The following is a 14207-nucleotide window of genomic DNA, read 5'->3' on the forward strand; positions in this document are numbered from 1 at the left end:
TACAGACAAGAGCCTGAATTAGAGCCACAAAGGAGTAAGGTCCATTGAGACGTTAGCTTCTACCAAAGTTGTCCATATGCTATAGATTGTGTTAAGTTCAATCCGTTTGATATATAGGATGCTGAGAAAGTCATAATGTTCTATCTTTTTTTCAGTGTGCATCACCTTGTGCATTATAATTCTATTAAAAACTTCTTTTCTCAATTTCTTCTGTTCCATCTTTGTTTTGTTTCAAATACATATATATATATATATATATATATATATATATATATATATATATATAAAAATGTAAAGTTACCTCAGATAGTGAGCACTCATGTTTGATTTAAAAGCTATGTAAGGATATAATTCTCTTTTTGAATTGAGACCGAAAAAAAACTCAAATTAGCATGTGGCATGAAAAAGGGTGTGACGTATGAGTGTCAGGAGACAGAGGAAACAAATAATGGACAGGTGATGACTTTAGCCAGAGATCCACCATACCTGTCTGCCAAATTAGGCTAAAGACAGGCAGAAAGTGGAAAGCCAGCTGTGGGTGGGCTGTGCTATAGGACAATCATGGTCCTAAAATAAAGAATGATGATGATTCATGAATATTTCTGCAGACAGGAGACACTTTAGACTGGGCATTTACTCCTCTAGGACTGATGGGGTGAAAAGTGTGGGGAGTAGAAAAGCTTAGAGAACAAATATAACATGATGTATTCCGCACAGAACATGCAATAATACGAATATATTAACGCGAGTACAAAAAGGGAAAACTGGAATATCGCCGACAGATGGAAGAACCGGCTACGTCAGTGCTCAAACTGTTTTGTGCCCTTCTAACAATCCCTTTTATATCATCCCGAATCAGGACAGGTGCCTGAAGACGACATGTTTGCACAGACGCAGGGCAGTGCACCTAACAAACAGCTATGTATGAATGGCACAGAGAATCAGCTAAAGGCAGAAAGAAGAGTCAGCTCTGCATCCCAGCGCAAGGCTAGCACATCAGGGGGCAAAGTACGCAAACTATCCGCCTGCAAACAACAGTGACTGGAGAGACTACTCTGCAAGGTATTAGACATTGACCTTTAAAGTCATGACAAGCGAACAGCACCCTGAAATATATTAAAGAGGATGGATATGTGTTGTGCTACGATAAAGGAGTTTACACTGCTAAACATACGTGAGAACAATATATGAGGATTTCTAGGGGTGTGTAGAGTTACAAATACACTTGTAAATACCCTGCAGAGTCAAGATGAACAGGTAATATTTACCAACCAAACAATAGCTGATGAGATTCCTGTTATGTGAAGTGCGGAAACTAAATGAGTGTACGCACCCACCGGTACTGCAATTATAATGAGGGGAAAAAATGGGTTGTTTAAAGGGTTTTTCTTATTTTAAAGATGAAACATTCACTGATCACAGAGGAGAAATCCTCCAGAAAAGGTTTAAGTGGGAGGGGGTGAGTGCCGATTCTTTTACAGATAGTCATATACAGTACATTCCTTTTAACTTGCTAGGGAGACGGTTAACCATTTTCATACACTCTGGCTGCAATGACTCCCTTAGCCTACTTGTGCATTTATTCATCTTATGCAAGCTTTTCTGGGTGTCCAAGAGTTAAATTGCCGTAGATTATGGCATCTCTTTCTTGCTGGAATAAAGATTCATATGGCGTGCTGCAGGGTCAGATTTTGTTCCCCAACACCGAGGCAGTGTGTGGGCGGCAGGAGCTTTGAGAGGCATCAGCAGAGATAATGAGGTCTGAATAAAGAGGTGTCTTCATTCACATCCTGCAGCGAATGAGTCATAGCATTTGCCAATGACAGCAGGTCTTCTCTGACGTTGTTTCTTCCTCATCCGTTCAATCTCCCTTTCTTTATCCATTCATTGCATGGGATGCTTCTCTCCATTCTGTCTACTAAATCACTCTTCCTCTTTCTGCTCTCACATAGTTTTACTATTTAATTCACCTCTTATTATTTTCTACTCTCGCAAGCCCCTTATTTGTTCAGCTTTTACAATCCATTGTTTCTTTTATTGAGGTTGGTTTCCTATTTTTGGAGATGGGAGAGTGATCATCCCATACATTTGTCTTTGCCACCACTTTCTCTCTGCTATTCTTATTATTTCTGTACTCGCTGTAGTATTTGTTTACCTGCAATCTCTTTTCTGCCTCTTTTCATCCCACTTCTGTTGCATTTCCATCATCAGTAGCCCATTTTTTTTCTCTTCAGATGGAATTTCCCTCTCTATACTCCATATACAATATTATACTAAATACCATGGCCTTGTCTAAATAACCCAAAATATTCCTTGATTTCTACACAAGGTTTAACCTGTTTCTATTTAACATATTTCTATGCCCCCCCTTTTTTTCTTGTCTCTGAACAGTATTATCTATTCTAGACAGTCCATGAACTTGTTCACAACTGTTTCTAAATATAGTATTTGCGTTGGTTACATCTGTGCTTGTGATTGGATGTAATAAAATCATGACCCAAGCTGCACAATGGAGTCAGTAACCCCTGAAAGGGCGCTTTCTGGAGGGCACTTTTTGCCCTCCAGAAGGAGGGCAGGGCGCAGGCCCCGCTAAAATAACCTAGCGGGAGAACGCTACACAATTCATGCCCTTTATACAGTGGTCCCTGTAGTTTTCCCCTTTATACAGTGGTCCCTGTAGTTTTCCCCTTTATATACAGTGCCTCCTGTAGTTTTCCCCTTTATATACAGTGCCTCCTGTAGTTTTCCCCTTTATATACAGTGCCTCCTGTAGTTTTCCCCTTTATATACAGTGCCTCCTGTAGTTTTCCCCTTTATATACAGTGCCTCCTGTAGTTTTCCCCTTTATATACAGTGCCTCCTGTAGTTTTCCCCTTTATATACAGTGCCTCCTGTAGTTTTCCCCTTTATATACAGTGCCTCCTGTAGTTTTCCCCTTTATATACAGTGCCTCCTGTAGTTTTCCCCTTTATATACAGTGCCTCCTGTAGTTTTCCCCTTTATATACAGTGCCTCCTGTAGTTTTCCCCTTTATATACAGTGCCTCCTGTAGTTTTCCCCTTTATATACAGTGCCTCCTGTAGTTTTCCCCTTTATATACAGTGCCTCCTGTAGTTTTCCCCTTTATATACAGTGCCTCCTGTAGTTTTCCCCTTTATATACAGTGCCTCCTGTAGTTTTCCCCTTTATATACAGTGCCTCCTGTAGTTTTCCCCTTTATACTGTGCCTCCTGTAGTTTTCCCCTTTATACAGTGGCCCCTGTAGTTTTCCCCTTTATACAGTGGCCCCTGTAGTTTTCCCCTTTATACAGTGCCCCCTGGAGTTTTCCCCTTTATACAGTGCCCCCATGCTGAAGTAGTGCCCCGTATGCAGTGCCCCCAGGCTGGCCCCGTATGCAGTGCCCCCAGGCTGAAGTAGTGCCCCTATGCAGTGCCTCCAGGCTGGTCCCTTATGCAGTGCCCCCAGGCTTATATAGTGCCCCTTATGCAGTGCCACCAGGCTGGCCCCTTATGCAGTGCCCCCAGGCTTAAATAGTGCCCCTTATGTAGTGCCCCCAGACTGGTCCCAGCCCAGAACTTACCTTAAATGCTCAGCGCTCCCACTCTAATAGATCCAGCAGGCGTGCAGGGCAGGCTCCTGACGTCACCCGCGCAGTGCATCACTGGGAATGCTTGCCTCTGAAGCGATTGGAGGCTTCTTTAGCCTCCGGTCGCTTCAGAGGTCATCGTTCCGCAGCAGGGATCGGCAAGGGTGACCGGGAATGCGACGGGGGAAAGTGCCGGGCTGTAGGCTGTTTCTCCTGGGCGATGCACCCGCAGAAAACAGCCTGGGGAGAACACTGTCCCATCATGGTGATTTGTTCCTCTGTTCACCTGGCAAATGTTGTGGGGCCTAAATATGCTTATCCTTATGCTGCCCATCAAACAATGTTGGGTACACTCTTCTAGTTTATAATTGGCTGCTAGTGGTGACCAATTAGAAGTTGACAGTTCAATTTGTTTCTGTGCATTGTAAAGCTTGGGTACACACTAGACGATATGTCGTCCGATCCCGTGGATCGAAGCAACATATTGGGAACATTGTCTAGTGTGTACCCATAATATGTGCGCTCCCGTGCATCGTTAGTGACATCCCCTGTCGGCCCTACTGCAGGGTCCACTAGGGATGATGCTAACGATGGTGTGTTCCTCCCTCCGTCGGACCCGGGATTGGCAAGTGGGTATGCAACATCGAGCTGGGTACACCATCGTCTGATGTGTACCCAGCTTTAGACCCATAGTGCTGGTAGAATAAGCATTGAGAGACCTACTACACCACATAAACAATTTTAGGTGAAATAAAAAGATACAAAGGTCCAGCATTATGTAGGAGCTGATTAGACTCCATAATCTAGCCCTGACCTAGTTTCTACCCTACTTTGAGTTTATGACCACTATTTTTTAGATTATTTAATACAAAAACCTTGCACAACAGAACAGTATTTTGTTGTTTGCATGTATAGAACAAACACATTTCTAAAATTACAGATTACAATTTGCTTAATTTAATCAACCCCTTCCAATCCTAACATATGTGGCTAATGTAGTATATGTCATGCTGATAACTGTTTCTTTCCTTTATAGAGTGGTCCACTCCGGCTAACTCCTCCCAGTGCCCGCCAGATGCCACAGCCGAATTGCTGCAGTAAAGGGAACTGCCCTGTAATTGTTCTCCTATTCCCTTTTCCCTTCTGGACCTCTAGGACTTGCGCAGTGTCCAGCGTCTGCTGCACTTTATGACTTGAACTTATTTCTTGCTCCACTTTGTTTGTCTGGCTGTATACCACATGTATTATACATAAAAGAGGTGGAGGTCACATCATCAGCCCTATCTGAGCCCTCATACACAATAAAATGCAAAAGTGGGAAGGGAATGTGAGCACTGAACTCCTGCAACCAAACCCAGCAATTGTGTGTGTGCATTTGGAGAAAAGGAGCCATGTGTTAACTACCACAGGTTGTTTATTTTCTCTTTAGTGATTAAACGTTTATTTGGTTTCCACTAGTTTCTGGTTCCTGAGCATGGGTTTATGAGCATTTTGGCTAGCATTTGTTAAATGCCTCTCACATATGTGGTTTGTTAATACTTTAAAATCCAGATGAATGATGACATCAGTATGACACATCACAGCTGACTACATGTCTTAGGAACTACAGTATTTTCTGAATATATTTATTTTTCCAATCTCCCTCATTTCTCACATACACACGGTGTACATTGACAATTAGAATGTGCTGTCTAATTTTAATAGGGGGAAATGCACAGCAGTGTTGGGGAGAGCATAAAGAATTCTTGCACCCTGTCATGTGCTACAGTGGATTACAAGGGCAAGACTGCACCATCTCTCAGGAACAAAGCATCTTTACAAAAATAAATAAATAAATACACACTGTTCATAGTTCCCACACCCACCAGCTCCACCCCTTGTGCCTAGAAGTTCTTTTTTTTTTTTTTTTTTTTAGATAGGGAGTATTAGATCTGTAGCAACCATATTGAAAGCCAACGGATCCACACTTTGCCCCCATTTCCCTGAGGGACTTCAGGAACGAGCTTCATATTGCTTGGAAGAGAATTGTACAAGTTTAAGTAAATAATGCAATGTGTATGCCCATTGTGTTCATGTGTGGTCTGTATTTACAGTCATGCTTGTATTCTTATAGCACATAAGTAACTGGGCAAAAAGAGTGACTGGGTGGGTATTATTTGGCAATGCGCTATCCACCAGGAGCAGTGGGTGGCACATCTGTTTAGTCATTAAATCCCACCTTATTGTCCTGTATACCAAATGGAAACTTTTTGTTGCTGCTACACAGGACTATGATCAGGAGAGATATGTGCAACTGTGCAGAGCCTCTCTGGGCTGCATGCTGTCCTCTGCACAAATGGATACAAACGTTCTTCCAGGCCTGCACCTATCTTGTCCAGTAGCTCCGTTGTTTGAGGGCCATAACCAAAGTCTTGCTCAGGGTTCTCTGTAGGTGGTCTGGGTTCATCATGAGCAGGTCCATGCTCACATGGTTCCTCTTCAATGGCCTGAATTTTGTCTTCAGGTGTGAGTGAGGTTGGGCTAATAGGACAGCTATCTGCTCCTTCCTCATCTGTGGTACTTGCTATTCGGGGTAGTGTACTGTGGTAGCGTGTATCGGGAAGGTAACTAGTGCTGTCCCCTCTACGTAAAGGGGACACGCGATGTCTGTCCAATGCAGGGGGAAAACGAATACCTGGATCACTGTACTGCTTTGTTCTCTGCCATTGCTTGCGCAAATGTGCACGGGAGCGGTGTTTCATGCGTAAGGGAGATTCATCGTACTGTGGATCATGCCTGAGGAACTCATTAAACAGCGCATCAGTCTTTTCATCAATGCTGTAATCTCTTCTGGACATTGCCTCCCATGAACTGAGGGGTTCAGTCTGGTGAGGAAACGGTGATTCTTCCTCTCCTCCTGAAGCTCCTTGCTCATATAAATGCCCCTCCTGACTTTCAAATACTGTCCCCTTGCGTCCAGCATGAGTGAAAAAGAGGCGTTTTTCGGATGCAGTCTTGTCCCGGTGGGGACTGCAGGACTCCTCTGATGGACGGCAAGGAGCTTCAATAGAGGCATAGCCGCTGTCCATCTGTAGAAGCTTTCGCGGTCCAGTCTCTGGCTCTGGTCCCCTCACTGATTTCCCATCAGGCAGATCTTGGGATGGAAGGCTAGGGAGCCCACTTAAGGAGCTCAAACTCTCTGCATCACTGCGAACAGAGTCACGATCATTGTTGCTACTGCTTTGATCAGAGGCACAAAGCTCCAGTGATGCACGTAGGCTCCAAATGTCACATTGGGGAGGGAGCTGACCCTGTTCTGTGCTTCCTACATCACCCAGCGACCCATCTTCCCCATGGTCTAATCTAAAAAAAAAAAAAAATTATAATAAGGAACAAAGCCAATAAATGTAAATCTCCCACAAATGATATGTACGAAATAGGGGAAAGGGATGAAGAAAACATTGTTTGTTTGTGACACAAGAGGATTGTTATCTAACATGAGGAAAGGGTAACAGAAGAATACCTGCCGAGAGAGTGTGGTGGTGTTCCATGGTGTTGAATGAAAGATCCTTGATGATCAGCAAAAGCAGTATCTTGCGTGTGGACTATGTATTGTATGATATCATCGCGTTCAGCGCTTTCACTAGCTGCTCTCTGTCGCTGGAATTGATGGCGCTTTGGAGAACCTATCAAGTAAAGTGCATAAGCTGTCAGCACAACTCTTGATGCTCACCCACACAGTTCTGTTTGTTCTCTTTAGTTGGTTAAAGCTGTTTTTATTTTTCAAATGTTGGTGAAAGATTATTATTATATAGTTATTTTTTTATTTATTTATTTTTTCACAGTAAGCCCTACTCTGTTAATTCCTATATTGGACATCAATCTTTGCTTAGCCTTTATTACTCATACTATTCTTGTCAGGTATATTAGGAAATTGCCTAGTTCTGAGCTTGGCTGGGCATGTGTCTTGGCTTTCCTAGTATCCTAATCTCCCCACAGTCTCCTCAGATAATAAGTATTCCACCCTCCTCTTGGTTATTCAGATTACACCCCCCCCCCATCACCTTAGATATCCAGGCTGCCCCCATCCGTGACACAGGTAACACGCTGCTTCTATTTCATCTTGTGCATCCAGGTCACTCCTCCCCCTCACCTCTGGTGTCTAAGCTGCTTGCTCGCTGCACAGTGCCCAGTTTCCATTTCTTGATTTTTAGGTAGGGGCTTGCTCCTTCTAAGCTTGCATGACGCCGCAGACGGCTGAAGAAGTGAAGCACGGCACCATGACTTCGGTGGGTACCCACATCAGAACTGGCACCACCCTGAGGGAGATGGCTGCTGTGGTCAAACTGGGAAAGGGAGGGAGGGTATGAAACTAGTGCATCCATGATATCCCTGTATCATTCTGGACTTCTATTTGTGAGCACACTTTCATATCCTTTGGTAATTGTTACTCACCCTGTTGTTGGCAGGACTATGCATGGGGATGGGTGGACTATGATTTGGTGTTTCCATAAAACTTGTGTCTGCAACAGAATTGTAGGCATCTCCAGGAAGAGCAGAAGTTAAACTCAGAGAGAGTCGTGTAAGTGATGCTGGAGGACTTCGGGGAGGCTGAGAGGAGATAGAAAAAAACAATTAGAAAAGGAGCAAACAAATCTATGGTTTGGAAAAGTTTCTCAACATTGGTTCACAAACTGCTACTGAGTTACTGATTTCCTTAATTGTGTGCAGGTGATTTAATCTGGTTTTTTTTTTTTTATTTACGTTGAAGCTTAAAACATTAATCTTATTTTAAAACATGCTTGCTAGGGTTACTCAGAAACCAGAGTTGAAAAGCCCTGTTGTATGTCAATGGAATGCTCCAGTAAGTTCATGAGCACAGAGCTAACCTGATATATAGAGATGTTGGATTTGCTGGGAGAGATGGGATGTGTCTCTGATGCTCCCCCACTGCTACTACTCTCCCCACCTTCACTTTCATGTATGGTAAGAATATGTAGAGCAGTTGGCGGTAAAGATGGAAGAGGGGGGAGTGTCAGTCGTGCATTCTTCAAGTAGTGAAAATCTCCCTCTGTCAAAGTGTACCTGAAAGGAACAAGAAGTCACCACACCACACACCACCATTTGTGTAACATAAATGTCCTGGGCTCCATCAAGGATGTTGATTTTTTTTTTTTTCTTTTAAGTCTTTCTACAATGAACCATAACAATTTATTGAATGGAAAATTAATTACTCCTTTAAATTTTTTTGTTAATTCACTTATTTTGCATCTACCAGATGCTCGCAATTATGAAAACTCATTCATTCTACATGTTTCCCTTTTGGACCTCTCATCACCTTCTTCCTCTTTCACGCTCTCTCTTTTCTTGCCCACATAAGGCTCCTTCATTGAATGAGACTCGTCGACCACTGGATGCAGTGCACAGAAATCTCTCTGACTCTACATCCCGAAGACCTGAAGCTGACAGAGACTCTGCATCTTCTATCCGTATAGTAATATCTGAGGAATAAATGTAAGATGTTAGGGACAACTAAAGTTTATTAAAGGGCAAGGATTCATGGCCAGAAATCTGTTTACCATGGGTAGGTTGTGTTTCATCCACGTAGGAAGTGTTTGTTTTCTCTGCATCATCACTGGGTCTAAAAGAAAAATAACATTGCTGTGGAAAGAGCTATGTCAATTTATCTCAAAATACATCAAGTAGAAGACTTTAGTACCTAGAGAATCTCAGGCGGGAATCACAGCAGTGTCTGCACAGGATCAGGATCCCAGTGAGGAGAAGTAGGGTTCCACCAATGAAGATGGACAACAGAACTAGGATCAAGACGTACCCATCCTGCGTGGGTGCACCCGGTGCAGCCTGTAGGGATACATTGGACAGGGTCACTCTACAGTTACTTTAGTAATGTATGTGCAATAAAATTAGATCATTATGCATCATATTTCAGGTTCAACTCTGGTGCCTATAATTGTTTACATTTGAAAAATGACTTTATACTTTAATAAAATATAATTTAAAACTCCTTATGAACTTATCACATTTGGTGAGTTTCAAAACGAAACTGCTACATAGCTCCTGGGGGCCAACAAGTGGGGGGGCTGTATGTGACCATCATAAACAGTAAGTGCCTGTCTTTGGACCTCTTTTGAGTATGACCTCAGAAATTGAACACAGTGCATACACAGTCTATATTGCAGGCTACCATGTGTTGGGATGGTGGTATCTTCTCACCAACTTAATTATTCACCATAGTTACTATTTGGCTTTTGTGAACACTACAAGATGCTAATTTGAGTTCAAAATATCATCTGATCTGTTTCCATAAAGGTGACAGGTGAACCTTGTATGTGGCCATAGATCATGCTTAAGGACACTGAAACATAACCGACCACTGGTATAGGATATAAAAGGTGAAGTTTACATGGATGTAACGTGCCAAATGTTTTCAAAACCGCTGTGATACATATCTTCTACTACAAGCAGAGTTTTGCAGTTGGATTTTTTATTTGTATGTCATGAAGTTTTATTACATATACAGACATTCTATGTATTATATGAACCAGCTGCATGTAAAGCTGCAAGTGAGTATTACATTTCTAAGAAATTCTTCTGAAATAAAATGTAAAAGAAAGTATGAGAATAGCTCTTTGACATAACCCTGATCTAAGTGTTATCTTTCTCCTAAGCACCATGGGGTATATTTACTAAAGTGCATGTTTTTAGAAGTGGAATGTTACCCATAGCAACCATCTACAATCTATTATCTAGAAGGTACTAGATAAAAGTTAAGTAGAATCTGATTGGTTGCTATGGGCAACATCTCCACTTCTAAAAACCCGCACTTTAGTAAATATTCCCCCAGGTCTTGCATTTCTAACCATGATTAAATTCTGTTCTCTAGATGTTTAAATTGGCCCGTGATTTGCCATGGTTTAGCACACTTTCTCCAAGTTCTCATTTCTGGGAAGTCACCAAGCTGTCTTGAGGTACCCATACACGGTGCGATAAAACAGTACCGTGTATGGGCATGATATCGGACAGTGCGTGCACCTGTGGGGTCATACATCGCACCCCCAGATCTTACTGCATGTTCAGTCGACTAGGGGATGCGATGTGCGATCCCATGCAGCGCTATGCGGGTGGGGGAGCCGGCATATTGGGCAGTCGGCCACCCGATCGCACCGTGTGTGGGACCGCCCGATATGTCACGTCGGATCCCCCGTCACGTCGCACGGTGCATATCGCACCATGTATGGCCAGCTTCACTCCTGCTTTCTACACTTTGCTCAAATCCATTACAAGCCTAGCTCTGATTTGAAGCTAGCATTCCTTAACAATGCACTGACTTTAGCTCACGCCAGACTTCACTGGATTTTTTAAAGCCAACCTGGTTTCACCTTTTAAATTATTTCCACTTTAAAAAATTGAGCAGATTCACTGGAATTGCAACGATGTCTGCATCTCACAGGCTCGTACATTTCCTCCCATGTATTTTATGTTAATTTGCCTTAATCCTATGTTGGTAACTATGTACGGGTAACATACTACCAGGGCCGTAACTAGGGTGGTGCGACCAGTGCCATGGCGCAGGGCTGGGGGCGCTGTTTGGGCATGTCAATTTTCCTGTTTATTATCATTCTCACTTGTAGCTTCCTCTTCTTTTAACCCCAGCATCTCCTGGCCTCCCCTATGTCTTCCCTGGCCTTTCCGTATGAGGCCATGGCCCTTTTTCACTTGAACTATCTTATGTTCTTATTTAAAAAATGAAAGGTGGGGCACCAATGCTCTCTCTGGCACAGGGTACCAAAATGTCTAGTTACGGCTCTGCATACTACATCCATTATTATATACATAATGTCATTGTTGAAGATGAAAGTGCTGTATAAATAAAACAATAGTTCAAACATTTTAGAAATAGTTTTCAATTGTTCCAGAAGGCATTTTGATATTTTTATGTACTTAAAAAAAATGGGTCAATGTGTCTTCATTACCATTTCCCTAAGCTGATAGTATGATTAGATGATATTTTGGGAAAGGGATAGATCAGAATTATATTACTCTCGCTATACGATCAGTTTTTTGTATCAGTGGAGGCTCCTGAGATCTTTTCAGACACAGAAGGGCTAGCACATACTGTATGGCAGTAGGACAAATTTCCAATTTGGACTAACTATAAACAATTTTAAACACGAGTTCTTGTTAAATGCTTGATCCTATTACAAGTTCCATTTTACAGGTTAACTATAGAAAAATCATTAAATTTCAGAAAGCTTACAACTAGTATTAAGATTGGTGATGTTCAGTAAATAAATCAACATCTTTAACAACAAGAGTTATTGTTTAATGGGGGCTACATTTCAATGAGATATATGCACAAATGTGTAATGAAAATGTAAACCCTCGCTGCTACACAGACCACATATATGGGTATACATCAGTAGAAACAACAAGAGACTGGCAAAGTGGATTCATGGGCCAATTTGAAATGTACAATTTCGTAGTCCACTCATAATATATAATCAGTCATTGGGAAGTAAAATAAAGCATGAATGTACAGAACTTGATTTAATATCTGTGTAACTGACAAAATTCATGGCCTAAGTAAAAAATTGTTACCAAGTAACTGGATTCATTCATCCCTCTACCAAAATCAACGTGTTAGCCACCATTCGTATACTATTAGTCTATATATTCACATAATATACTGTAAAGGTTCTTACCGTGGAGCTGTCAGTTATATTCTCCCATGCAGGTGACTCATTGCTCATGATCTGACACCTGCAGAAATAGGATGGTGGGGAGTTTTAGAAAAGAGATGGAGGGAAAATCAAGTCCTTATGGTAAATTATTAAATCTGACAAAGACTAAAACAATAGAGCCATTTTCACATAGTCTCCCAAACATTAAGAGCCCCTCCCAAAATAAAAGTAAACTAGAAAACTGCAAAAGAATATATACTATATTGTGAACATCTTATACATGACAGTGGATTTTTCTGTAATCAATTTATATTAATATATGCAAAGTACACTTGTAAATTAACTTGCATATGTTGCTGATTAATATATATATATATATATATACACGTGGGGATATAAATAAACTATTTACAGTGCTATATTCGGGTTTAAATTACAAGTGATCAAATCACATAAATTGGACTTTTGGATATACAGTGCATAATTGGTACTCAGAATTAGATATCTAATTCCAAATAATCCTTTATTTCGGGAAATAAAAGTTGCTAACAATAACATGCATCACACAAGAGGCAAATTAACCAATGCTTAAGATATGTTTATGACAATCCATATTTCAAATACATGAAAACTTAAAGCACACACCACATGGAAATAATCACATGCCAGTACTGACTACTTTTACATGTATACAATAACAGCCTCTTATATTAGGCATCCATCTCAGTGTAATGTCTAGCTGGTACCTCTGCACAGCTAACAGCAGCAACTAGGCGACTTTTAAGGCAGGGAAATAGAAAAATACGGCCTCACAGCAAGATAAATATCACCCACCCAAGAAACAACCAGCTGGTATTAAGACGATGCCCCTCCTACGGTCTCCTCATCCTATCCACAGTGTGCCAATAAAATAAGGTAACGCCAACATATTACATGGCAACATCTAAGTATGGCCTGGATGATTTCTAGCTCCTTGCTGGGTACTGCCCAAATGATAGTCACTAAGCACTGGCATGTAACCGAGACGGTGCACGTATCATATGGAAGCTATGCCCCAAAAAAGCACGCCTAGTTTACAGAAAATGCTGATTTGTATTAGTTGGTGCCCACATTACCTACATGCTGCACCCAAAAGGTACCCAGGGAGTGCCCATTGATGCTTGAGCAATTTCCAATTGATGCAAAATAATTTCTCTTACAATAGCCGGGTGATACCCACCTCTACCCTACCGGACCTTCTCTAGATCCTGCTACTCCCACCTGGCGTGGTCTGCTGCCCGATTCTCACCGCCGGGTCCTGCTTGGTGCTGCGGCTCAGTTACCAGCCTCAGGATTTATGAATGAAGCCCGGAGAAGGAGCCCCGCCCACAAGGGGGACACGTGATTCTGGAAGGCTGGGCAGCTGGTAGGAGACTGAAAGAAAGGGCATTCACCGTGTATTCTAACACAGGAGGAGGAGGGTACTCATACATGCACGCTGGGCTAAATTGCTTTAAACTAGGTTGAGTCGTTATACCATTTTAATTTACATAGTATCTATGTATGTTTCTATGTCTGTCAATTTATATATGGGTATCTATCTATCTATCTATCTATCTATCTATCTATCTATCTATCTATCTATCTATCTATCTATCTGTCTATCTATCTCTGTCATTGCAGATACTGGTTGCACAGCTGTCTAGTCTGCACTGTGAATACAAAGAAATGAGTCCTAATATACAGTTAATTCCATTGATACTGGTTACACGACCACTTACAGAGGCAGCACAGTGTAACACAGTGAGAGGACAGTGAGTTACATGGGAGTAGGAGGAGGCTGACACAGGGGACAGTGTGTGAGTCATAGCTGTGTGTGATTATTTATAGGCTGTAGCAAATAGAGAGAAAATGCGATGAGGGGAACAGGGGAGAGATATGAGTGGGAGAAACATTATAG

General features: G+C 41.9%; 2 protein-coding genes across 2 annotated transcripts in view; one reads left to right on the forward strand and one right to left on the reverse strand.

Moving 5' to 3' along the window:
• The window catches only part of STK11 (serine/threonine kinase 11), a 68145-nt gene extending 63101 nt beyond the window's left edge, over positions 1–5044 (forward strand). The window contains exons 9-10 of the mRNA XM_088460361.1: positions 860–1062; positions 4624–5044. Of these exons, the coding sequence (XP_088316487.1) occupies positions 860–1041 (182 nt within the window). The 3' untranslated portion in view covers positions 1042–1062; positions 4624–5044. The remainder of the gene's footprint in view (positions 1–859; positions 1063–4623) is intronic.
• On the reverse strand, positions 5021–13606 carry CBARP (CACN subunit beta associated regulatory protein). The gene is made up of 10 exons (XM_088460360.1): positions 13488–13606; positions 12290–12347; positions 9286–9428; positions 9146–9207; positions 8905–9067; positions 8456–8651; positions 8022–8177; positions 7720–7912; positions 7090–7252; positions 5021–6929 (listed from the first exon to the last, which is right to left on the reverse strand). The coding sequence occupies exons 2-10, from the start codon at positions 12335–12337 to the stop codon at positions 5846–5848; spliced, it is 2208 nt and encodes a 735-aa protein (XP_088316486.1). The 5' UTR covers positions 12338–12347; positions 13488–13606; the 3' UTR covers positions 5021–5845.
• Between the last annotated feature and the right edge of the window lie 601 nt (positions 13607–14207).

This window comes from Taudactylus pleione, unplaced genomic scaffold (assembly GCF_031769625.1).
Source record: "Taudactylus pleione unplaced genomic scaffold, aTauple2 ptg000044l, whole genome shotgun sequence".
NCBI classification, from domain to species: Eukaryota; Metazoa; Chordata; class Amphibia; order Anura; family Myobatrachidae; genus Taudactylus; species Taudactylus pleione.

Bases quoted from the DNA above. Each gene is read 5' to 3' on its own strand.
- CBARP (XM_088460360.1), bottom strand. From the start codon at position 12,337: ATGAGCAATGAGTCACCTGCATGGGAGAATATAACTGACAGCTCCACG. The intron at 7,253-7,719 runs GTGAGGGGGAGG...TTTACTTGATAG, and splicing joins AAGCAGCTTAGACACCAGAG to GTTCTCCAAAGCGCCATCAA. The intron at 6,930-7,089 runs GTATTCTTCTGT...TTTTTTTTTTAG, and splicing joins CCACCACACTCTCTCGGCAG to ATTAGACCATGGGGAAGATG.